Below are 26414 nucleotides of genomic sequence, written 5' to 3' on the forward strand. Positions count from 1 at the left end.
TGGTAATGATGACTGAAGTTCTCCATTTTGTACAGCTTCCAAAAGATGCAGAAGATCTTCAAAACTTCCTTTTTGAGCCCTTTAAGTCTTTCATTCACAGACTGAACTTGAAGTATAACATATCCAATATATTAAAATGTTCAGCTTTTTTTTAAAGCGTTGTATTCTATTTTATTTGTCCTGCAGCACTTCTTTTCCCAGGCTCTGTGCAAAAACACGGGACTGCTTTGGCGCTAAAGAGTCTCAGTGAACTTTTAAAAACTGAACTTCTGTTCAAAACTAGGAAAAAAAACCCAGACCCTGAGACTCTGAGTAAGTCCACTGGACTGTTTTCAGAGATGGTGAAATTTTCCATAACTCCACACCAGATAAAGGATTATTTGAACAATATTAGGAACTACTACGTATTTTAGCTCTGCATGCGGAGCTAAAACGCAGAGTTCACCAGAACTTTTACGTTATGGTGCCACTACTAGCATGGCATGGCTCTAGTAACTCTGCAACCTTGCAGTTCTGTTGATGTCATGTCAATTCAACCCACTAACACTTAAAACAACAGATGTTCCAGCATATTATGTACAAATTGTCCCGCTCCTATAGAGTCCTACACAAAATTATAGTGCTGGTCAAATACCACTTTTTTTTCTTTAGTTCTTAAAAAATGCACTGCCTTTTATTTTAAGCTCTATACTATTCATCTAGCAGTTTGTTTCTCTCTTCTACTAGCAGAAAATATAATACAGGAAAAGATTTAAATGAAAACCAGATCTGTGTAGTGAATTGCATATGGTTTCCATTTTCCTTCATGCAATGTTTCATAGACAGTCAACTAAGAAATCCCTCCCACAAATCCGGATCTGAAGTCCACTTTCAGAATGTTGTCAGCGCAGGAGTTCGGAGACAACTCTCTGTGCAGGAAAACGCTGCAATACTTCTGTGCTCTGTCTCGTTAGGGTAAATCATTTCTAAAAAGTACCACTTTGATCTGGCTAGTAAATCAGTATGTATAAAATATGCACGCTCAAATGATGCTGGCCGTCTCCACATGGACCTGCTGTAGAGTTTTCTGTTTCCTGGCATACTATTTGTGCCCACACCACACAGCTTACTGCATTTTATGCCCGTACACAACACATGGAGTTTTCCTGCACTAACAATTTTATACCCAGTTGACACGCTCGGTGCTAGGACTAAACCCAGCCAATAAATACTGCTTATGCCAAGAAGCCTCCGTAACTATTACATTCCATCAATTTTCCTGGATGATTTAAACAATTATTTACAAGGTCCTTCTGACTTTGTTTACAAAAAAAATGCATCTTTTCATCCTATTCCTCATAGGCTGTACTAATCCTCTTTTTTTTTTTTCTTCCCTCCTGTGTTCTCAGCAGTTCCTGGTGACATACAAATACCAAAGCAAGTGCACCATGTTTCCATCAGAGACCAAGGGAGGTTTACAAAAGCAGCGAGCTCCTGGTTTCCCTAAGCACTCCCAGAGGGTTTACATGTCAATGGAAGAGAATGAAGGATAAGCTGCTGTTTGTCAGATGCTTTTCTTGTTGCCATCAGTTAACAATTGTTTGGATTTCCTCCTCTTCAGAGAGCAGCTTTAAGGGGGTCATGAAAGGGATGCAGAAATGAAATAGAAGGCATTGGAGCACCTTCCCATTTTCCTCTTCAAGGTAAAAGTCCAAGAAGGAGCACATGCATGGGGAGATGTTCTCAATAAGCATTATAAGCTCGGTTAGCACATCAGAATGACACAGCACTGGTCCATGTAAAGGCAAGACACTCAGATATTGCACACTTGCAGGCAGAATCAAAGACCAACTCCAGCAAGACCTAGGAAGCTGTATGTGCTAACACCTTGTCATTGAGAAAATGTGTGCAACCAAGGGATGAACACGTCTTCCTGCCTGACAGAAATAGCCTTTAAAATTAGCACCTGAGTATATACGTCTGTTTAGAAAAACCAGGAACACATCAACGGTTATTTGTTATGCGGGTCTATTTTTGATGAAGTCTTGCAGACTGAAAATTCTTTGACATGTAAAAAAAGAAAAGGAAGTTAAGGAAGTTTTGCTGATTCTATGTCTCCTTATATTTGTACATTAGAAAAAAACATAACCAGGGAAAGAACCAGTCTGTAGAAAACTTTAAAATATGAAACATATGAATACATGATACAAGGAATTAATTTTATGCTTTTTTTTTCCCATACTTGTTGACCTGGTAAGGTATCTATACAGTATCACATGCTCTAAAATCTAGTATCAGACCTGTTATCCCTACAAAAGACTATAGCGCTGATCAACCTGGCACTTCAGATTTTAGTATTCTCAAATACCAAACCAGACTTCAGGCCAGGCTGCTGAAAAAGCAGCATGTTTCTGAGCCTCGGGGGTAACACCTTCTAATGCAGAGTCTTCACATGAAATTCATTTCTAAAAAAAGTCAAACTGTCATGAACAAACTTTTCCATCGCTTACTCTCTTCCACTCTGATCACTTTTTTTCCAATCAGCTTAAGTTGTTAACTTCCCAAACAAAAACACTGAATTTGCTTTCAGAGGATTCTCAGATAACCTGACAATTCTTTTCAATCTACTGACAATCTTCCTTTTGTCTACCTGTTTTGAGTAGAAATCCAGTGAACTCCACTTCTAAAAAGAACCTATGTTCATCTGTGGAGGGAAGTTATGGGATAACCGCTCCCTAGTGTTTCTCAGCCAGCCCTGGTCTATGAGGTCACAAGCTGAACCTTCTTGTGACACAGGTCCTTGGATACTCTGGCTTTGCTAAGCCAGAAAAGTAATTTCATTCATTGAAAAAGTATTTTCTCAAACAGAATGCAGGAAACTACTTGCACAAGGTGCTTTGGTTCCAGCTTGTGATAGCCGTGCTGCAGACATGAGTGTTTTCTCATGTCCTCAGTGTAACCATCTAATATACAGCTAAAATGCATTATAGGTCACGCTAACACATTTAGTAACAATTAAAAGTCTTATTCAAGTAATCCAGAGAGAAACATAGAGGAAAAAGATCTACTGGATAATCATGTTGTACTATGAAGTTGTTTTTTTTTTTCAGTAAAGTAACCAGTTATGTGAGCTTTTTCAGCAGTAGAGATGCTCAGCTCATTCAGCTGGGAATTCAGGTTGTGACACCTGCTTGGCTGCAGAGCTTTTCAGAAGCATAGTTCAGCATCCATAACATCTCAGACACCAATACTCATCATTTTCCTGGATGTCTCTAAAATTTACCCGCTCATCTGATTTTTCAGGTCTCACCCTACGTACATTCCATTTGTGAACAATACTGTAAGCATCAATACCCATAAAATATTGCTGCTTCTTCTGCATGTTCTGCATTACCTGCAAGGGAATGGTTTAGTGTTCAACCAAAAATGATTTTCTCTGGCTTTAGGACAAGACATATTGAATAAATACTCCTTGTAGCTGGAGTAAAAGACGGTACAATCTGTAGGGACCTTTGGTTTTCTCAGGGAGCCTTAGCTTTTAACCAGTCCCTGATTAATGTATTTTTTTTCCCCAACAGATGAGAGAAGGTCCAGTAAGAAATCAGCAGAGGTGTCTAATTCATTCCTAAGCTTTAGGCAATTTTCAAAATACACCTAAGATTCACATAGCAGATGAACATCAGTACATCAGCAAAGGAAACCACCGCAGCTATGTGAAATGTGAGCAAAGATATGGGCAAGCTTATCTTGTAAAGAATTTGTGTAATAGCAGTACCTGTAGAGGTTTTGTGGTTTTTTTTGGTTGTTTGTTTTTAATCAAGATGAGATCCTCAAGAGGTTAAGCACCAGACATGAAAGACTTCATCTTAAGCTTAGGACTTCATTTTTAGGATGAAGAACTCAGTTTGGACAGCAGAGGGGGTAATTCTGTACAGCCAAGACAACGTCTTTCCACTAGCAAAAGGGAGGCCTGCAATTAAGCTGTGGAGACTGCCACGAAAGGAACAGATCAATACACAATGAAGGTTACTGTCAGTGAGAGATGAAAGAGCACAGATCAGCAAAGCAAAAATACGAAAGGAGAGAGAACGGTCATGAAAGACCCCACAGGAAAAAGACACTGAGGCAAAAAGAGGGACTTCAAAAAGCAACACTATTCATTTTGGGGTTTTAATACTACAAGTTAAATTATCACTATGATTCCAGACAATAGCAGGGGGAAAACCCCAGCTTTTTGACCTCTGAAGAGTTTGAGCCAAGAGGCATCAATTTTGGTGTTTGTCACGAGTACATCACCCAACAGACACTTTTAAGCTATCCCCAATGATCAGGAAGATCCATAAGGAAAGGGACTTAAAACTAACCATTAAAAACCTTTTCATAAGCCTTTCTTGCAAGGCTCCATCTCTCAACCTATCTCAGTAAGTTACTTAGATTCTCTGAAACTAAATAAACAATTGAAAATACATAGTAAATCATAAAAGGAAACTCTACCACAAGCATAAAGGGCCTCAATAGGCTGTGTCTACTGCTTAGTAGTTGCAGTGAATATGGACGGATGTTGCCAAACACTTAGCATTATCCACCTGATCAACGCTGTGGCTCAAAGGTTTCTAGAACAGAGCTTGTCTCAACTGCTTAAAGGGTGTTAGTGAAATCATGCAATGGTAAAGCACTAAAACTTGTAATCAGGTGAAGTAAATCACAGACAAAAATCTGTTAGCACCTCATTCTTATCAGGATTTTAAATGATAAATTATACATTAGCTAACTTACTAGCAAAAATCAACACATACTTCCAGGAAAGCAGGACACAGCCTCTTTTTGGCTATGGAAGCTCAAATGATGAGTAGAAAATTCTTGTTCTTTTATACTGGAAGATATAGGGGAATGATAGTGAGCATTTTGTAATCTTCCTTCCTGGAAGACACTAATACAAAGAGTAACTTTAAATATCAGGGATATTGAAATAAAAGATGATGACTTTGTTGATACATTAATTCTTCTGTTTAACACACTTTCAAGGAACAACTACCCGAAAGCAAAAATAAATACATAAATTGTGCCTGGCAGCATCAGCATTCAGCAGTTCACATGAAGATTTTACAGAAAGCAAATTTGACAAGACATTTCAATATCTTTGGGCAATCAAAATGCTTTTAAGTTGACCCTTAACTTTAATTTAAATGTTTATGCTTAGATACTCAAGATGAATAGTAACAGAAGGTGATTAAATAATCAGGAACTAAAAAAAAGCCAGACAAAATTCCAGCTCTTATTCCTGCCCTTGGATATTACTCACATAACTACTCTTTGCATATCATTTATTAATTTTTTAAAACACGGTTTAGAACTCAGCCGTAAAACAGAACGAGTGGTTCTGTTATGTGGGTACGCTCCAAAGCCTTTCATGGAGCTGGAGCAATAGACTCACTGAGACGCTTTGACAGTCACCTCTTCCTAGAGCACATGTCTCTGCATGGCACAAGTGACTGATTTCTATATTCAGCCTCAGGAAAGGAACTCTCAATTTCACACGCAAGAACCTGACTCGGCATTGTTAAGTCTTTATCAAAGGCAAGTCAACCTAAGAAAAAAAAATTATATTATGAACAGAAGTTTTGGCAAGACAAAGACGACACTTCATGCAGCAGTTAATATAAAGAGAGGATAATAGTTCTGCCAAAGACAATAAATACTAGAAGAAATGGCTTTCAGTTTTAGAGGCCCTGAGCAATATTGCTGGTGTTCATTTTAAGATCTGCTTCTACAACACAATTCCCTCGAGATTATTCTTAAATGTGAAAAGGATGGATGTTTTTGTTTTGGGATCATTCACAACGCTGGCATTACAAACCACAGCCTTGAACTGAGGTGAGAGTTAACATCACTTTGCCACTAATTTCCTTCAACTGCATCCTTCTCTTTCTTGATCTCCCTTCCCCCCATTAAAACAATCTCCAGGCGTTACTATCAAAAATATGCTCAAGTAATAAATCATGTATTTGCTCTCACGTGACTGGTATTCATTAGAGTCAAAGACCTCCAAGATCTGCCCCCAGAGTGTATTATGTTACTGAAACATAGAAATAGCTGCAACACAAAATTTTGCCAGAAAAAAAATAAAAAATAAAAAACCCACAAAAGTAACAACAAACTGCCTCTCAGTTGGGCAGCAGAAAGAATGTTCATAAAAATATGTTCGAGGGGTAAATCAAACCCCAAATTCTAATTAGACAAAACCAGCAGTTTAAACCCAACAAGATCAAAGTATTTAACGCAGAATTTTTAACTAGAAACTTCTATAAAGTATGCGCTTTTTTTTTTTTGGTCACCCAGACAGTTCTATTTTCAAAAAAGTGTTGTTGTTTCTTTTTTTTCCCCAGGAAAGGATAAAAAAAAACAAACAAAACCACTGCAAGTTTATCCATTATCTATCTCTTTGGCTAGGCAATAAACAGCATTGCCCTACACTCACTGAAATGCTTTGTTCCCTTTTATTGTCTGGTTATTTTGCTTTACTGAATACTAGAGACACTCTGCCACAGAAGTGACATCTTCTGTGAGAGACGCGACGATCAGTCAGTGATGTGGTAACCTGAGTGAATCATTTGAGTCCAAGTGGGGAGAAAGAACACTTGATTCAGCTGCACATCTGGGTTTTATAAAGGGTCCAAAAGCTTAACACTAACGTGCTTCAGGGCTAAAACAAAGTCTGAGGAGATCACAGGAGTCAAGAAAGAAGACAGTGTTAACCTAGGGCATATCATGCTCTTCACCACCACTCTGAAAATGAACTTAGCTCAGCTAATTTTGCATCTCCACTAATTGTGTGTTGCGTATGAGTAAGCAAAGACTAAGGAAATGTCAAAGCTATTCCATATCCTGTTCTTTTCCTGAAGAAAAGCCTGACAGGCACAGAGGATACCTCCCCTATTAGGCCACAACAATTCAACAAGGCAGATATTTATTTTAGCAGGAATGAAATAACCTGCATGCAAACTAAACACTGTCATTCAGTCATTACAATCACTTGCTACCACTGTGCTGAATGTACGTAGCTCCCCAAAAACAACTTACTGTCCAAAATCAGTTCAGATGTTCAGTCACGTGGCTGTACACAGAACTGAAATTAGAAAATACAGGGGGAGCACAAAGCCACTCATACGTGAAGATTCCTGATCTACGGTACTCTGGTTATTTTCAAACATTGCTGGTTATGCATTGGTAAATCTGGACCACTGGCCATGAAGGCAAAAAAATATTGAACAATGCAAGAACACAAAACGAAGCAGACGTTACAGCCAGGGTGAAAATAACCAGACTGCTAAGGAGGAAAAAAGAGTGGCATCAGTACTGAACCTCCTGTTAACTGCTCATTTCCTCACCTGCACAAGGGTGGATGGACATCAACACTGGCTAACAACAGGCACCCACATCAGCAGCAGCTGCCCCCTGCTCATTGAGGACAGAGGAAACAGGCTCCAAAACGTAGCTGCTGTGAATTCCAACTTCGTTAGCTGCTCAGAGTAACTGGACTGACCCCTTCCAGCTCCACCTTCTCCGCTTTCACGTTTCTCTCTTGCAAAGCTGGAGGCAAAGCACATGCAGAACAAAAAAGTGGCAGAGGGGAAAGGAAAACAGTGTTATAGAGGAGGTGGAATAGTGAATATACTAAGGCATCCAAGTTATATATTTGATGAAGAAGGAAAGCAGGCCAGAGGGAGCAAGTGAAAAAGAGGTCGACAAAGGGACTGGGAACACGGTGTTTCGAGGCTATAGTTTACCTGCACATTATTTGCTGTATTCACTACCCAGAAGAGGGGCATTAGGCTGGAAGGTTATCCAGAACATACAGAGCTGGGCTAAAGTAGTTTATAAAAGAGCAAATCCCTACCTGCAATGCCAAGACCAGACTGCTCAGAAAGACGAGCAGCACTTAAAGATGTGGCTCTTAGCAGTCAGGCAGCGTTCCCATAGGGCCCCTTCCAAAAGGAGTCTTTGGCCAGTACTGATAAACTGCTGCCAACCTCAAGATTTTTTTTCTCATGTCACAAATAATGTCATGATCAGTAGATGAGGCTGATGGTACGAGCTCAAGGGGCAAAATGAGCAACACTTAATTCTTTCTCGTAGCAACAGGCACAGATACCTGTAAGCACAGATCATTCCTCTGTGCATTGGCCAGAAGTAACAAAATTGCTAAGGGACAGACTGTAAAAAATACAAAAAACACAGGTCAGCTTGCACCGGAACACCTACAAACAACAGGACTGCAAGAGATTACCCAGATATAATCTGGGTAATTTTGGTGATTAACGGTGACAAACTCTATAGAAGCAAGTATCAGACACTCTCCACACATGAAGATACTTCTTCAACCCTCACCTCTTCTCTCCCTGCATTATCTTTACCTTATTTATTGGATCCATTGCCCATGCCATGGATGAAAGTGAACAAAATTTCACAGTGTAATTTGAGAGGTGGGGGGTAACTGTCATCCACAAGTGTTACTAACTAATCACCCTTTTGCAAATACATAATATTAACCTTGGCTACAAAAATCAGATCCTGAAAGTAGCTTTGTATGGTGGGTCATTGTTCTTTGCATTTTGTTTTTTTCTTTTTTGCTGTGATGAAAAAGACTGTCCCTACTGTTTCCTGTTTTCTACGCCTACCTGTTTCCAGTCCTCTTAAAATCACATGTGCTCAAAAGGGTTAACCTTTACTAGTGGATGTGCAAAAAATCTAGAACAAATTACAGCAGACAACTTTCTTTTGCAGAATGATTTCAAAAATAACTATGTTCAATTTTCTGCTGTTATTTCAACTAATTTATCAGCTGCAGACATCCAGCTTACTGTTCTGTAGTTCCCTGGATCATATCTAGAGCATTTGAAAAATAGCAATACAAAATTTACAATTGTCCAGACACTTGCTGCAATAACTTTTTAATGTAAAAAAGCACATTAGCAACAGTTCAGCCACTTCTCTAGTGTAAATAGAGCCTAGAAAGCTTTACAAACTACAAGAAGCACATAGCTCTCGTGCTAGCTACACACCAAGACCATTTTAAAGACGCCTGTCCTGTTCAGTATGGAGAGTGGCCTGGCACGACAATGTGGGCTGCCAGTACAAGAAAATACTGGAGCAGAAATACAGCTATTTTCTTCTTCATGGTAGTCCTCCAAGTAAGTGTCAATGAAGAAGGAAGGAATTGGACTTTTCAAAATCCTTAGTTTCCTCCAAGTTAAAAAAAAAAAAAAAAGTAATAAAATAAAGAATATTTTAGGGTCATGGAAAATAATTTCATCATTGGGCTGAGTTCATAGGCATAACAGAAATGTCTGCATGATGATAAACTCACGAGAAATGAAAATTTATCACCACCTTTGGAAGGCACTTCAGATGAGCTCTCTTAATAATTTATTAATATAAACTCTCCAAGCAAGATTACTGCACCCATGAAAGCAACCTGCCATTTAAGAAGGTCCAGGTAAGCAAAAGCCTTGGAAGCGTATCAATTTTGTCAGAAGCACTTAAAAAAACTCACATCTGGAGAGCTATTTAGTGGAAGATTTTAAATATTTCAGGTATAATGTGAACTTGTTATCAGAAGGAATGGAAATGTCTGTTTCTTTTTGGGCCTTAGCCTTTCCAAATAGAGATCAAATAAAAAAGGAGGGACTGTAGTCGAAATGTACGTGCAGACGCATGCAACTAGCTGAGCAGAATTTACAAAGGAAAAAGAAACGTGCACAAGAGGTCTGAATAGCTTTGTACTGTATTAGTGTTGAGGCTTTAGCATCTTTCTGGGCACCCAGAACAACCCCAAGTCCCTGTTCATGTACTCCATTCCCCTAGAGCTCCACTTTTGCCAGGAAACAAGCTTACAGGAGGAGAATTTCCAGGCCGCAGTGTGGTGAGCTATTCTGGTTCCATTTAACCATCTCGTGAAAAATTCACAGACTAACGCTGCTGCAGTCAGCAGCAAGATTCAAAATTTCATATCCCTTAGACCCTCAGTCTGCTTGGATCATTAATGCATTGTCTCCTGGTTTGTTCAGGATCTTTGCAACCTACGTTGCAATACTGAAAAGTCAGCCTACCTCCCCTTCTGCTGGTATGGAAGAGGATACCTGGAACCCTGTCTTTTCTTGACAGCATAACAATTTCTTGCTCTTGGTGACGCACGCAGCAATTCGTCTCTGATGGTTCCTCAGTGGGGAAAATCTCACCCGCTACACTGAGGGGCCTATCTACAAAAAATCTCTCACTACTCACGCTTTCCAAAATCATATTCTTCTTCCACAAGGTAAGTGCCAAGTGGGAATATAATAAAATATCCAGCTCCTGTGAGTGCTGTGCTGTGAGTGCTTGTCCGTGATGTTCCCTACTTTCTCTATTTTAACAGCCATCAATTCACTTTCTCTTACACGCTGATTTGGTGCTACTGCTTCTAAGAAAGCTGAGTACTCTGCACCTTAAAACTCCTTCTACGGCTTCTTCAAACCTCTACCTTCTCAAAATAAAAGCTCTCACCACTGCTTGGGTGCATAACTAACCTACCATGATCCAAATGGTGGAACTGGATGCACAATATGAAACAGATACACAGTGCTTGGCATGCCACCACAATAACACGGTCTGAACGTCACTTCTTCTCCTTGGACAGAGACTCTGAATTCATCTCTCCTGATGTTCACGTTTATTGTATTAATTCTCCCTGAAGTTAGACCTCTGCAACCTGCCCCATGCGGGCCTCTAGAAGCTATGGTTCCCAGAGCATCTGCCATAACCTAGGCAGAACTGCATCCCACAGAAGTTATTTAGGATACCAGAGCCCTCACAGCACACATTTAGATTTACGTATGTACTCATTTCAAAAGCTGCTCAGGAAGTTGGTGGATATCTACTTTTCAGAATATAGTCCCAATACCGACATTGGCCTCAGATTTCTAGGCAGAAAAAGAGCTACTGGCAACAATTCCATAAAGTGAATAGACAGACCTATGTAAAATCACCTCCAGTTTTGACTTCAGAGGAGCTTACTCGGTAAGTATCCCTTTGTCTTAGACCACGGGCTAAGGCAGATTAAAAAAAAAAAAAAAGCAAGTACAACACTTAGAATCAACAGCACGAGTAACAAAGAAAAAAAAAGTCTACAGGAGAACAAGGATAGATGCCTGTGGGGAGAATATCTTAAAATCTACGGTAAAGTCATACTTGGCAAAATTCAATAGATCTGGTAAACATCAAAGATAAAATTTAGCAGGATAATTCCACCAAGCACGATTAAAAGAAAAATGGCAGCAGGGTTACCAGTGAAAAACAATGCCAGGCCTAATAGTACTGATCTACCAGAAGCAATTTATTATGACACCAGAAATAGCTATTTTCACAGTGGATGCTTGAAATGAAAACTTTAAAGCTTCTTTAAGTCTTGAGCTATAGCAAAGTATTCAGCCAGCCAGCCAAAATAGCTGAAGGGAAATAGGAAGGCCACATGTGGAACTAATTACTCATGTAGAGGCTATGACAAAGAACATTTCTCCAGACTTTTCATGGGGGCTTCACTTTCAGGAAGTAACTCTAATTACTGTTCAAGTCTCGGCAGCCTGCATGCCGCTGACAGTTCCAAGAAAAAATGAACCTATTTGCCCTTTTCTTGGTCCGAAATGCCAAAATATAAAAGCACAACTGGAGGCATTAAAAAGAAACAAAATAGCGTTGGCTTGTTGCATTAGCTTCTCCAGCAGAATTCTTTTTATAAATTCTGTTTTTCAGCCTGCACAAAACAGCAAATTCTGCGTCTCCGTTAACTCGCTCTCCGTTGGCTGCAGTGAAACTGTACATCTTGACTTTTTACAGCTTTTCCATACTGGGGCCCACTTCCTGCCCAGTTGAAGAAAAAAATCTGGCCTGAAGATGAAATGACTGCTTAACATTACACTAAAACATCTGGTACCATTTTATACACAGACCCATGTCTGAGAGCAGGCAATTCTAGCGGTCTCACCAGCGGCACAGTGCATACCCAAACCTCCCTAGGGTGACATCATCCCATATATGGACTCTCAGGCCCAGCCCTCCCCCTTTTCCTGGTCCTAAATTCATTGCCAGATCCCCAGTCTGCTGCAAATGTGCCACGTCAAGACTGGAAATCACAGCACTTCAGTGTGTTTCAGTGAGTGCTGCAGAGTGTGAGGGAGAGCCGAGCACAACCCGTGATGCAGGAAGGCAGTTTTTCCCAAAGACTAAAAGAGGATTTAAAATAAATAAATAGAAGCGTCCGGAGATCCTGCTCCGTCGCCCCAGTGTTCAGACTACCTGTTCAGGACAATGCTGTTGTACAGTAGTCTGCACATTGGTTAGACTGGGCAAGGGAAAGCAGCGACATGGACTATTGGGGACGCCAGTTGCTCTTGCCAAGGAGAAGACAGTTATTGCTCCTTTCAGATCTCATATACAGTATTTTTCTTCACAGGTTTTGCACACTAGGGAATAAGAAACGCTAAGGGACACTGTGAAAAAGGAGGACTGCAGAATAATGCGGGGAAGACATTCTGGTAAGGCCTACTTTGGAAGAACACCTGGCCTATGACCTGGCGAACCTAGGTGACTCCCCCCCCCTTCCTCCAGTCATCACTGCAAGAAAGATGGAGCTCTGATGATTTACTAAAACCTATGCAAGAAATGAGCGAGGTATACTACCTAGAGGTATACTGCTTAGAGAAGTGTACAAGAGCATAGTTAAAGTCGGGCATTTCCTTTTCTTTTTTTTTTTTTAATTTAAAATAAAGCTTATTTTTCCCCACAAACTAAAAAGGTAAATTTAATTTATTTTTTTTAACTTGTAGCAATCAGTATAAATATTTAAGGAGTATATCTTTTTTTTTTTTTAATGCAGAAAAGGCTTGCTAGAAGTATGTATTCTGCATAGCTCCTGTTATGAACTATGATCTGAAGATCAATTTTAAGAAATTATTTTCTCTTAAAGTAATAAAGTAATAGAAAAGAAAATGCATGAATATTATTTTAAACTATTGTAAAATATATATATATATATATATCACTGCTGGGAGAACTGTACTTTGATTTTACATGCAACTGAAACTTCTTTGCAAGTAACCTATGCTAAATGTGCTAATGAAAACTGGGGGGGGATGCCATAGGGAATATAAGACTACTCCGTGCTTGGCTTCTGCTGTGTAGGATACAAAATATTTGATTGTCAGGAAAAATTACCTCTGAAAGTGCAGGACATGATGGAAAAAAAAACAATAAATAAATAAAACAGAACAAGCAGCTTTCCATCCCAATACCTGCCTGGCCATTGCTTATAAGTGATCAGCACCAATTGATTGCTGCTGCTCTCATGTATAGCTTGCATTGCTGATATTTCTTCTAACATTCTAACATCTTCTAATATAACGATAAGTTACTTTGTCCTGAATCCCACTGATAGAAAAGGAATTTGTAAACGAATGCAGAAGTTTGCTTTGGTGGATTTCCAGCTGTCCTGGTAGGGGAAAAAAACCCTCAGGCTGAATGAAATCCCCACGGACAGAATAATACAAAAAGTCTGGGCTGCAATTTGATACCAGCTGAACACCAGAGTCAGCTCCCCTAAAGTTAACACTGGTAACAAACTACTGCAACCGGAAAAAAAATCCCATCTATATGGTGCTCATTATTGGCAGGAAGGCTTTCAATAGTCGTACTATAAAAAGAGTTAGCAGAAATATGCAGCCATTAGTATTATAACTAGTCAATTTTGGAGAATGCATGTTATATTTCAGACAGCCTTGATGCTGTACGAATTTTAAATATATAAATAATTATTACCTTTTTCATTGCTCCTTCAAGAATCAATAGAAGTCCTATTGGGAAGAGCTGGTCACGTAGAATTAGCGTGACCGTACCTATACTGGCTGTCTTAAAGCCTAGGAAGCAAGAACTATCACTGTCATTTCCCTTACTCTCCCATCAAAGCTTATGTATTTTGACTACAAGTATTATTGCTTTTTCAGTTGTATATATACTTCTAGGTTGCCCACTCTCTCCTCCTTTCTTTCACCAAAGATTAATTCTGGAATTAAATTAGTGGATTTTAATCCGTTAGTCTTAGTAGAAGGAAGTTTTGCTCTCGTTCTGCTTTAAAGTGAAATTACAAGACAGTTAAATGTAATTATTAATAGCAAATCTGAAGACACAGGAAGAAATTAAAATAATGGAATCAGATTCAGACTTGCATTAATATTTCTCAATCTTTAAGTCTGATTGCTGTTCTAGGCATAGCAAATCTGAAAAGTTTTGTGACAGATTTTGTTTAAGCAGTAGGAAAATGGCTTTCAAGTCGCATCGAGAAACTTGCTCAGTTATGCTTTCAAGGGGAAAATGATCACTTGCAAATTTTTTTTAATCTGTTGTTTATTTGCATAGCCACTTCTATTATTTTTTTATAATTCTGATCTAGAAATTAAGAAAGTATTGTTATCCAGTCAGTAATAAGCTTTTAATGAAAGCAGCGTTAAAGATAGCTTGTGTCAGCTTCTGCTATGTAAGCAAGGACAATGAAAACATATGGAACCAGTGTTTCTCTTATCTCTAGTCTGCTATTTGCATTAATCTTTATTTTAAATGACCTTTCTGGATTTAGGAAGTGATTCCCCTCCCATACACCCATGACTCTTCAAAGTTACATTTTTAGACTGTAAGGCTGAGATCTAGGAGGCCCCCTTGGCTTGGGGCTTGGAAAGGGAGGGGAGGGGGGATTGCAGTGCGCAAAGCAGCAGATAGAGAAAGAAAGCCTGCATTGTTAGCAATGAATAAGGAAGTATAACTACTTCAGCTCAGTAAGCAAAACATTTTCAAAGTGAATTAAGTGATTCTCTGATTCTTAAAATAGTGCTGTTTTAGATGAAACAAATTCTAGTTGATCATAATCATAGCAGAAGAGATTTCCATAGTTATAAAAAATAGGTTTTAAACATGCATGCCAATAAAGATAAGATAGCTGCGTACAATTTTTTTATGACTTTTTGCAATGACTTTTTGATTATTTTTTGCAATGACTAAAAAAAATATTAGCAAATATTAGCAAGTTGAATACAAGCTAAATCAAGCTAAAACAAGCTAAAAAACAAAACAAGCTAAAGTTTTGTGCAGTCAGGATACGAGTGCTTAAACCCGTTATGTGAGTTAAAAGATATGATTCTTGTTATCACAGAATGAAAAAAAAAAAAAGGCAAATTAAAGCCAGTATGAACATTTAAAGAGGTCAGCGTTTCAATATAACCGATCTTCTTTCATCTTTGGAGAGGCATAATTTTTTAGTACAATCAACAAAATTAAATAGGGAAGAGGGAGAAAAATACTTCTAACTTCTTTTTTTATATATTCCTTAAATGTTTAAAATAAGTGAAGCAGCGCAGGGGGAAGTCACCCAACTTTAAAGAAATATAGAGCAAATAAGCAACCAAAAGGCAAGAAAAATTCCTTTAAAAAAGGCATTTACCATTTTTCAGCCTTGCCATTAGGTTGCACGTTGTCTTCTGTATTACAATTACTGGTGCAATTAAACACATCTATATTTCCAGAAGACTAAAAGACGCTGCTCTCTTCTCCATACTCCTTGCCCCTCTTCCTGTACCATCACTGTGCATCCACAGACACTTCTGCAGACCACCCAAGTATGACTGCTAGGTAGAAAATATAATTAAAATAGTGAAATTCTTACAAACAATTCCAAGCTCCTAAATAGTGTAAACGATGCAATTTTTATCTTTAAATCAAAAGATATTAAACAGATTGGAAAATAAAATTGTAAATCTTAGGCTGTTTTTTTTTTTTTCCTAAGTGTTATCAAGGGCATAAATTAACTTTTACTTGCAGAAGGCTTTGCTTCCTGAACTGTACTTCATTTTAACAAAAACTAAAATAATATTAAGGATCAGGCTTAAAGCTACTAAAACACAGGAAATACCAGAGTTAAGAAACTTTCCTGAATAATGCTACTGTACTTCTGTGCTGCATTTTATGCTGCACTGCAAAACAGTACCTAAAAATAACAACTTCCCCTTAAATAAGAAGTCCTGATCACAGCTGGAGAGAATATAATTCTCAATTTAATATCCAAGCTACCAATATTTAAAGCCGGGTCCTTAAGATAGGTTTCTGGAAATATTACATTGGAATTTGTTACAAGTATTCTAAAATATTCATAAGCCCTCCACTGACTTAACAAATAAATGAAATGCAAAACACAAACATTTAGCCCTTTTATCAAATCAACTAAAATACCAACTTTAAAGGAATATCAGCTTTTAAATAAAGAACAGGTAGATACCTTAGTAGTACTCAATGAATTAATTGAAGGCAAAATAAATTTGCCTCAGCTAAAAACGTAAAGCCACTTGCTGATTCCCTGATGAATTTTCTTTGTGTACAGTTATTAGAAAGACCGCTCAAGATTTCGACTTAAAACTTGTACTCCCAGCACAAGTTTCCTGATAACAGTTAATAGAAAAACCTATTAATTATTAACGCATATTTTCATTCTCCCCATCTTGTTATACAGTAGTTTGCCAATGATTTTTACTGTACCATTATTTGCTGTTTTAAAGATCCATAATGGATAAACTGAGAGCTAATTTTACTCCCAAATTAAATTTGATGAAACCTATAAAAGAAGCACTGTTTTATTTTTGCTTTAGAAGTACTTCTATTTGACACTTTTTTCTTTAAAATGGTCAAGTGGGTAGGAAGATGTGCCAACTTAAAGCATTCACTGGCATTTCTGTAGTTCTAAGTAAAATTTTAATCAAGCATGTTATAAAATCCAAGGAAGCATATTTCATGCCTTGGAATTAATTTATAATGTCTGCATTAGCTAGCCATGTTTTGCGTTTGATTAATTTTTTAAGATATGTTCTTCTATCTTGTTAGTTTCTTTGAAAATTGATATAATTTAGTCACATAATTGATATCCTTAATTTGCATACTTGAGATCGTATATTAGCCAAAATGTCTTTTTCTTTAGGGCAAAATAATGATTGGAGCTAAAGCACCAAAATAACTGCTTATTAATTTATTACTGGACTAATTTAAACCTCAGCACTATCCACAGCATCAGCCCTTTGGTAAATTCATTCCTTCTATAACCAGCTCTCAGGCTAGAACTTAAAAAGCGTTTTGCTACTATTCCGTAAAGGATATGCTTGAGAAGGATTTGAAAGCACAAGTTTGTTGTTTACCTATGGTGGCACTAGTGAGCAACGGAGATTTAAGAACACCATTATAAAACAGAATCATTTAATATGTAGAAAAAAGCAGTACTACTGTTTCCCATCCACCCCTTTTATGCTTCCAATGTGCTTATACCTTTTGAAATAGCCTAATGATAGTGTAAACGTCATTGCAAAATTGGATTGCATTCACTGTGTGTATTCTGTACAGAGCAAAGTTTAGCAAAATACGTCTTGTGATGTGAAATGATACTATTTGCATGCATTGTTTTTCTAATATTTAACTGAAAAACTTATCGAACCTCCACAAATATGTTTCCTTATAAAACATGGATTTTGAGAGAAAGCTAGATTGAAATAATATGCAAAGCAAAATGTTAAAGAAATATGTTGTGATAAGAGTATAGCTCTCCCATTTTAGCAAAATTGATATAAAATGCAACCGGTTTTCTTTCCAGCACATTCCCCTTAGCTGGGTTAATGTGCAAAATTTTGTCTCCATTTATACAGAAAGATTTTTATTTATTTTTAACATGCAAGATTATTGTACTTATCTGCTCCTAGAAAATATGTACTGTATAAACATATCCTTTATCTTGAACTTCAGTATTTCTGTGCTTCCAAGAAGAGTAAAAACATCTGGTTAAATTACTATGTGTGAGTCCAGTATGCGGGCAGACTCCTGTACAAGCTGCATAGAAAATAAACCTCAGTTTCGATTCTTTTTGTTTTCACAAATGTTCAGTGTGACCACTCTGTCAAAATCACTTCTGATACATGTCAGCACGATGCCAACCAATGTACTGAGATGCTTATTTTCCGAATAAAATCGAATTATGTTCTTGTCCTACAGCTCCCAATGCTTTAAAGTTTACTTCTGTTATGTGTGCTCCCCCCAACAAAGCCCCCCAAACCGGACTGGTTCAAAGCGATCCGCACCAGCGGTGATGGCTCCAAGGGACTGGCTGGACGGAGTTGTCATGTGTCTGCCTGTCTACACTTGCTGTGCAGAACATCCTCTCACCTGTACAGCAGGCACAGACAGGCAGTCACATGACAACCCAGCCTGAATGACAGCCGGCCAGTGGGAAACAGCTCTCACACCCCAGAGCATCTTCACCACGAGCTACAGCCAAGAGCCCGCTCTGGATCTCAGCCGGTCGGTCAGTGACCAAGCCGCGTACTGCGACCCACCTAGAGACAAAGCAACAGTGCCTATAAAAGACAATAAAACCCACTGCTGAAATTTTTACTGTGCTTTCTATAGTACTCTTTTCCTAGTTGTTCTGATTAACTCACTAACGAGAAGTTTTATTTGTACGCAGCTTTGCGGCACCGTTGTAAATGGGAGAACAAAACATCCTTACCCTTCTCAGCCCCAAAACTTGAGCGACTGGCGTTAGTAGGCTCCCAGCGGTATAAAAATCACTAACATCCCTGTTAGCCATCGCAGTGGAGCACAGCTTACTGTGTGGCAAGTTAATCCTAGAAACAAACACGATGGTAGAGCCTAGAGAAACTTCTCCCCTTCTCGCTCTGTTATCTCCGTACTTATTTTCACGCCTCCCTCCCAAACCACACAGAATTGGGAATATGCTGTGAAATTATAATCTGAACTGCATCTATAACTTGACACTGCCCTTTACTATTATTGAAGCAAAAAGGAAATATTTGATTGGGAAATAAGAAAAAAAGATTTTTCAAATAAACAAAAATTTCTCATTTTGAAAAGTGCTTATCCTAGAGCCCAGCTTGGCATCCTTTGTGCACCAGTAACACCACTGAAATCTCTGGATGCTTTGGAAAGAATACTAAATTAAATTCTCAGACCATGCCCTGTAAAAACGCTACATTGCTTTACAAATGCTATCCTTCTGTTTACGATAAGGAGCTCTTTGATTCTCAGGCTACAATGGTGTTCCACATCCACATAGAAGCGGCTAATTCAGAAACTTCACATTTGCAGGTTGACTCCCAAACAAGCCTGAGCACAAAAACGTACAGCTTTTTGTGCTACTAAAAGCAGTAACAACTGAGAGCTAAAGCATTCAGAATTAGTTTTTTTTTTGGTAGGTATGCCTCATAACACTTCATCTAGTAATTACTTGGGATACTCTACTAAAGCAAACTGTATTTGCGAGATGAATGAAGGTCCTAACGTTGCACTTATTTACAAGTCTCAAAGCAGCACACAACATTTTCCACGCTTCATTTTAAGCGAGTGGAAAAGCACAAAGTCACAGTCCCGCAACAAATTTGTGAACACAAGCAACTGTATGCAGGATCAGAAACTAATTCAGATGAGTATTCACATAACTAATAGTACAACTGCTTTACCCACACTGATCCACAACTACAAAACTAAAAAGCATTCTTAGGCACTGATTCCCATCAATTCTCATCAAGCATTAAAATCCCGTTGTATGTTTGAGCAGCAGCAAAACCATGTCAATACGGAACAAAAGAAACAATTGGTTTCTTTTTTTTTTAACGCTGATATCATACAACAAATTTTGAAATCTTCTGCCTCAAAACGCATTTGACTGCATTCTCTGCTACAGAAGCCACAACTCACAAATAAGGGAAATAATTTACATCCTCCTAATGGCACTAGCAAGCAACTACTCGCATTCAGAGAGTGATTTTCATCTCAGAGTAAATTCCAGACTATACAAAACAGGCTCAGCTTACACCAGAGGGGGTACACAGCCCTAGAGGTCCCAGCAAGCGCTGTGGCTTTGTACAGAACATTGTCAGAGCTCTCTGGTGCACAAGAAGCTGCACATTCCTTACTCAGGGGTAGAAGCGCAGGGGGAATGAACTCTGTGGCTGGCCAACTGCTTAGGAGAACAGAGGTGAGACCAGACTTGCTGCATCCTCCCCAGCCGCAAGGAGAGGCTCCTGCTACCCTGTAAGGACGGCAGCAGCGACCGGTCCCCATGAGGTAGGCGCAGGGGACCTGAACTCCCTGCGACCTCGCAGCGTGCGTACCCATACAGAGCCGGGCACAGTCCAGACACGTAAACATGGGTATCACTTCACACATCGCTGAAGACTACATATCTTACCAGGGTGGAGATACAAGAGCATGCAGCCTTTTCAATAACGATCCAAGAACAGGATGTGACAACTACCAAACCAAGCTGAAAGTGAGGAGAACATTTTAAGGACACCAAATGCAATTATACAAATTGGAATCCAGCCAGGAGACCAAATATTTGCTGCTTTATTTTCAGAAGCCAGTAGTTTTGTTTGTGAAATAAGTCACTGGTCTGTTGATTAACCTCATATTCAAGCTGTAGCTTTGACCATCTTCAGAAAGCATCTAAAACACATCTGGTTAATTTTTAAGTCCTACTGGGAAAGGTCCTGAAGCAATAAAATAAATAAATAAAACAGCATAACTTATTCCTAGTTCAGAATAACCAAATTACACAGCAAATCTGTACTTAACAAGGAACCTCTTCCACCAGCAAAACATGGAATACTATGCCGTTACCTTCTTACTACTGAAAGAAATTCCTGACTGATCTCCCATATTGGCCTAAATGAACTACTGATATTTTCATGACTCTCAAACACAAGTGTTTAGCAATTTAAAAAAATCTGTGTTTTTTACGGGTGTTTTTTTTTTTTTTTTTAATGTGTGTATTGAAATCATGCAGTGGCCAATTCCCTCCACGTACTATTCCAGGATTTCCAGGTGACTCTCTCTAACAGACGATGAAACAGAACAGTTACCTTATGGAATGCGCTCCCCTACACAACATTAAATATTCTGAGGAACTTTTACATTTCCCACTAGACAAAGATCAGACTCAAAAAAACACCACCAACACTACCTCAGAAGTTGCCATGACACATTTTAGATGCATCTCCAAGCGCTTGAAATTGAACATAGGAAGGGGTGCTGCTTTCACCACATCACTTACCTATAGAGTTAGTTACCTGTACCAAGTCTAAGACATTATGTTCTATTAGATTCAAGGTGAATCAGAAAAAAACAACAGCTTCAAAATTTTCACATTCTTAAGGGCACCTTGGCATTTCTTTTTATTTTTATGACGCTACAGTAAAATACTTCAAGTTGTATTTCAATAATCTAAGAATAAAACTTCTTCTCTTGACCTGGCACTTGGCTCCTCTCCTCTGACTGACATGTAATTATTTTCCTGTTACAGTAAATACATTTGAATCCCTGTAAACCTTAAATAAAGGGGCAAGGGGCAAGATCTAGAGGCTAGATCTTCAATGTTAACCTAATTTATCCATCAATCTTATAATCTACTTAAAATGCCCAAATGACTACTGATTAAAAAAACACAACTTTACTGACCAGCAGAATTTCCACCATCAGCAGTATTACTGAAGTAACTAACTTATCATAAATACCACAATAGAACTACCTTTGAGTTTTGGTTGAAGATACCATTGCTAACATTGTTGGAAAAAAGGACTAGGCAGAACAGACTAGCAAAAAAAAAAAAAAAGGTTCCCAAAGTTGCCTAACAACATATCGAATAGATGTACCTGGACATCCTGTTTATCATGGAACTGCTTTTTCCAGTTATCTTATTACTCACCTCAGATTTAATAATTAGCACCAACATTTCTTAGCAAGATGCATTTTCTGGCTTTTCAGTAGCAAATTTGAACAGCCATAACAGTTGGCTACAGAACTCTGCAGTCAGGCTTTTCAGCCTCTCAGAATACAAGGTCAAAGAGCAGTTGGTATTACTAAATTAACTGCTGGAATTAATTTGAAGAGTAACTGTGCCTAGACAGTACACCTCCCCAAAACCACAAAAAAAAAGAAAAAAAACCACTCCACACAACACCCCATATTTGTTACCAATGTTTTGACAGAAGTCTTAGTCAGCATTCTCTGTGAATCAAAAATTGAAAATTTAATGGACACAGGTAAAACCTTAAACCATTCTTTCAGGTCAGTGCAAGCTGATTTAATATTTTAAGCTGGTAGCAGAAGAGTGAGTAAATATTGTTTCTTGCAATAGACAAGAGTTGTTCATTCCTTACCTCATCATCTTTATACCAGGACAGGCTTTCTGCAGTTAGGACGAACCAATATTCCTTGGATCCTCCTTTCATGATGCCGATATTGTTGATGGTCAGCCAGCCTTTCCGGATGACCTGTGCAGAGGTGCAGTCAGGCACAAGTTAAGTTCTTTATTCATGTAATGTAATTCACCTGCAGCATTCATGATTTTAAAAAAATACTTGCTAAATAAAACAAGAATGGGTACTTTTTTTTTCAGTCCAGCAAATTCAAAACAGAGTTTTTTCAGGTTCCTGTCATTCAGGAAAAAATAAAGTGAAAATAACATACTCAGTGAAAAGCCTGGAGAAAGAGAGAAACCTAACCTACCATCTTGTAGTGACAAGAAGAATGAATTAACTAAGGATAATGTAAACAAAGATACTTATCTGCTGCATAATAACACAAGTAAAAGTCCATACAATTTGCATACGACTATTCATACTAATACTAGCGTTAACTATTAAGGTCATTTCTGAACTTGGAAGCTGGGAACAGCACCTACTTTCTGGGGAAGCAAGTAGCTTCCTGCATGCACTGGGGACTTGCAGAAGCAGAGAGGTCTTCCACAGCTGAGTCCTCTTTGAAATTAAGATAGGAAGTGGCAAGGAGAGGTATATGAGAGCTATTTTCTTCTCATAAGGTAGAAAAGAAAAATAGAAGAGAGAAAACCTATGAGGGCAATAAAATTGAGGGAAAGATGGGAAAAGCGGAGCTTGAAGAAAATAGATACAACTCAAAGATGAAAGAACCGAGAGGAAAGCATACCTGTAAATACTAAGGCCGGGAGCCCACATTGTGTAGAGAAAGAGGGACAACAGAAAACTTACGAGGAATGAGAACTCCAGAGATGAAGCAGAAGAGAGACTAGTCAAGAGAACCGGTTTATGGATCATGCAGAAAGAAACTTAATTTTATTGGAACACTTACTGTTTTCCAATACATACGTGAATAAACAAACATTCCTTCCTATCGTACTTTGAACGAGAAAATGGAACTCACCCAATCTCACAGACGCATGCAACCACAGACCGTTCTGTTTCTCCCCACAGAAAACCCTTTACTTGCCTATGAAGTATTGAGATGAAAAGAAGAAATGCTCAAAGAAGAACTCCCTCAAAGTCCCACATGTGTGATCAAACATGCTTCTCCATGCTTTTCAGGAAATTTGAGGCTGTGACGTTTGTCCCATAGGACTTGACAAGACTAGTAAGTTCATTTTCAACAGAGAGCCAAAGAAAACCATTCAATATCAATGACCTATTCCTTATCATTCATAGAAGTTTCAGAATCAGAAATCCCTTTCATTCACCATTCATTTTAATCAGTTTTGGATTTGCACACGGCAAGGGACTGGGTTGTTTGACAACTAACCCAAGTAAGAAAGAGATTAGAAGTTGCGCCTGACTGGCAAAAATATTTGTACTGCACATAATCAAAGAGTACCACTTTTCAACTAAGATGATAGCGGTTCATCCATTCACTACCAATGAGGCCATAACATAAGTAAGAAAACCTCTGAAGATCCAGAAACAGCCTGTGAGCTAATCACTAAGAACTGTTTTGGTTCTGAAGACTCAGTAAGCTATGAGAGAACTGGAAGTGACTGCTGTAGAGAGACTCAAGGGTATGGCCTGAGCAGACTGGATGGAGGAGCCAGTACTGCAAAGGTTTCTGCAGAAGTTTGTCATTGCTTTTAATATTCATGTTCATTTAAAAAACATGAAGTGGAGAGGCAGCATTATTGTGCACAAACAGACATGGAATGCTTGTCTGAGTGCAAGTTAAAGGAAACATATTGATATGAGTTGGATTACCCATCAAATCCTCATTTTATACTGTTTATTGAAGCAAAATTTTAGCAGGAAACATGTAGCAGGGATATTTACCAAATGAGTGTACTGGCCTTCCGTACACTTCAGTATACAGACTAAGTTGTAGAACCAACCCAATTACACTTTTTTTCTGAGCTGAACTACACAAATGCAGCCCCATGGAAGAAATTTCAGGAAAAAGCCAGGAGATTAAGGTTCTCCAACTACTTGAACTTAGGCTCACAACAAGGTGAGCTGTATTTGTACAGCAGAATAAATACTTTACAACTTCACAGCAAATGCACAAAGGTGGTGCTAATCCCCATGCTGCAAAGCAACTCAAATAAGATGAGATAACAGAGGACACTGTTGAACCACGCTGCCCGCAATTTAAAAGGCTGTGTTGCTTCCAGTAAAGAGCACATCACATACAAGAAGCACAGTTTTCAGTATTGTGCTGGCCTTGGCTGCCAGGTTTGGATGCAAATCTTAAAAAAGGTAAATGACTTAAAGACAGGTGCCATAGTGGGGTAAAGAGGTGGTTTCCAGAAGCTAACAGTGAGAAACACCTAAGTAGCAGGCTCAAGACCCTTGCAAGTAATGAATGCTTCAAAGGGATGAGAAGTAGTACTCTGCATATGCCAGTCAAGACTTTCCCTCATCATTACGACAGGCTTTGCAGAACATTAACAACGTCAATTTTTCTTCCATTTAAACAGAACACATTTGCGTTAGAGGAATCAGCACAGGCTAAGCTAAAGTATTAAAATCTAAACTATACAAGCCGTTTAAGAAGTAATGAAGCTTTTTGTACTGCCTTTCTAAAGTAGGGACTACCTCGATAGCTCCAAAAGACCTTGCTCCAGTCCAACACATCTCCCCATAGATGCCTAACCATTGCCGGGTGTGGACAGAAACAAGCTGACTTGCTGATACAAACATTGGTCGCTGTCTTGTAAAGGAAGGAATTTGCCAGTTATTTCCTCAAAAATTCTGTGTGTGGAGGATTAGATCCAGCTGTCATTCCCCCACAACTCAGCACGAAGAGCAATACAGAGCAGTATCCTGGGGACGTTTTTTCATGTGCAAATTGCTAGAACTGCTTATCTATACCCCTCTAGAAAAACAGGGTACTGCCTGCTCTAAGATATCGTGAACACTACAACAAATCATAATCATACAAAATACTTGGAAGCAGTTCCAGGCAACACCATGGGAGAGAAGACAATCTTGGTGTCCTGTAATATCCAAGGAGTAGCAGTGAGACTTCAAGTTCTTTTCATTGAGTTGTTCACATTTCCCAAGCACTTTTTTTTTCCCCAACAACAAACAGATACACTTTAAAAATAGTCAGTACCAGTGTTGGGGTCAGGGGAGAACGACATGTCAGATCATGGTGTAAATGCAAAACATCGTGACCTTAAGCAACAGCTTTACTTTCCAGAAGAACTGAATAGCACCTTACATATCAGCCAGTTTCTCAAAAGATAACCCAAGACATATTTAAGAAATAAATGTCCTTCCATAGACAGTCAGCAGCAAGGATTTTTAAAGAGATTTTTTGAAGTAGAAACCTCTGATTATGTTTTTTGTTGGTGTTTTTAAAGTATCCTGTTAGCTATGTTGTACAGTACTCAGCATGGAAAATGAAGGTAGTGGTTTTCATTATTGTTTTCACTAGTTCATTTTCTGGTTGGTTTGGATTTAAGAGATCCATTTCAGTATTTTCTATCATATTTCTAACTGTCACTCTGCACAAACCGGATATTAGTGACACAATTTATGAACCTCAGGAAGGTGAAAAATATGAGTATTGCCAGAAGCTAGTGAAGACAATATTTTGACCGGTAGTTGGACTCCATGTACAGGATGAACAAGAGATGACACAGTTCCTTCCTTCAGGGTCCTGATATCTAATCTGGGTGTCTGAAAAATGAAACTTCGAGGGTACAAAAGCACATGAACAAGCCAGAAGGAAGTCATTTTCTGATAGTTCCGCTGCACAAAACTGAAATCGTATCTGTTGTTCTTATCCTCCACCATTTCATGGATAAACAGGAAAGCAGGATTTGATATAAGTGCATTTTATGTATTGCTATATGACTTACTAAATGTCATTAAACCAAAGAAGATATTTGTGAAAGAAATACATTAGAGACTCAGTAAGCATTCCACTTCTTTCAAAGAAGTATTTGAATGATGATCTAAGGAAAGACAAGCAAAATTGGCTGGGCAGAGAGAAATACAAGAGTGAAAATTATGAGACTGGCTACTTCAGCAACCACACAACACACAGCATTTTGTTGAATTAACATA

General features: G+C 38.6%; 1 protein-coding gene and 1 long non-coding RNA gene across 13 annotated transcripts in view; one reads left to right on the forward strand and one right to left on the reverse strand.

Moving 5' to 3' along the window:
* The window catches only part of LOC310903802, a 29338-nt gene extending 10858 nt beyond the window's left edge, over nucleotides 1-18480 (forward strand). For 2 of the 3 annotated variants that reach the window (XR_014587817.1, XR_014587818.1), the window contains one exon: nucleotides 1389-18480. This is a non-coding gene — a long non-coding RNA (uncharacterized lncRNA). The remainder of the gene's footprint in view (nucleotides 1-1388) is intronic. The other variant, XR_014587819.1, reaches the window with a different exon arrangement.
* Nucleotides 1-26414, reverse strand: part of DNM3 (dynamin 3) — a 197608-nt gene that overhangs the window by 118625 nt on the left and 52569 nt on the right. For all 10 annotated transcript variants that reach the window (XR_014587808.1, XR_014587809.1, XR_014587810.1 and 7 more), the window contains one exon: nucleotides 22266-22379. Coding sequence is in view for 7 of the 10 variants with exons in the window: in XM_083847695.1 (XP_083703821.1) it covers nucleotides 22266-22379 (114 nt within the window). In the remaining 3 variants the exon portion in view is untranslated. The remainder of the gene's footprint in view (nucleotides 1-22265; nucleotides 22380-26414) is intronic.

This window comes from Anser anser (assembly GCF_964211835.1).
Source record: "Anser anser genome assembly, chromosome: 8".
Lineage (NCBI taxonomy): Eukaryota > Metazoa > Chordata > Aves > Anseriformes > Anatidae > Anser > Anser anser.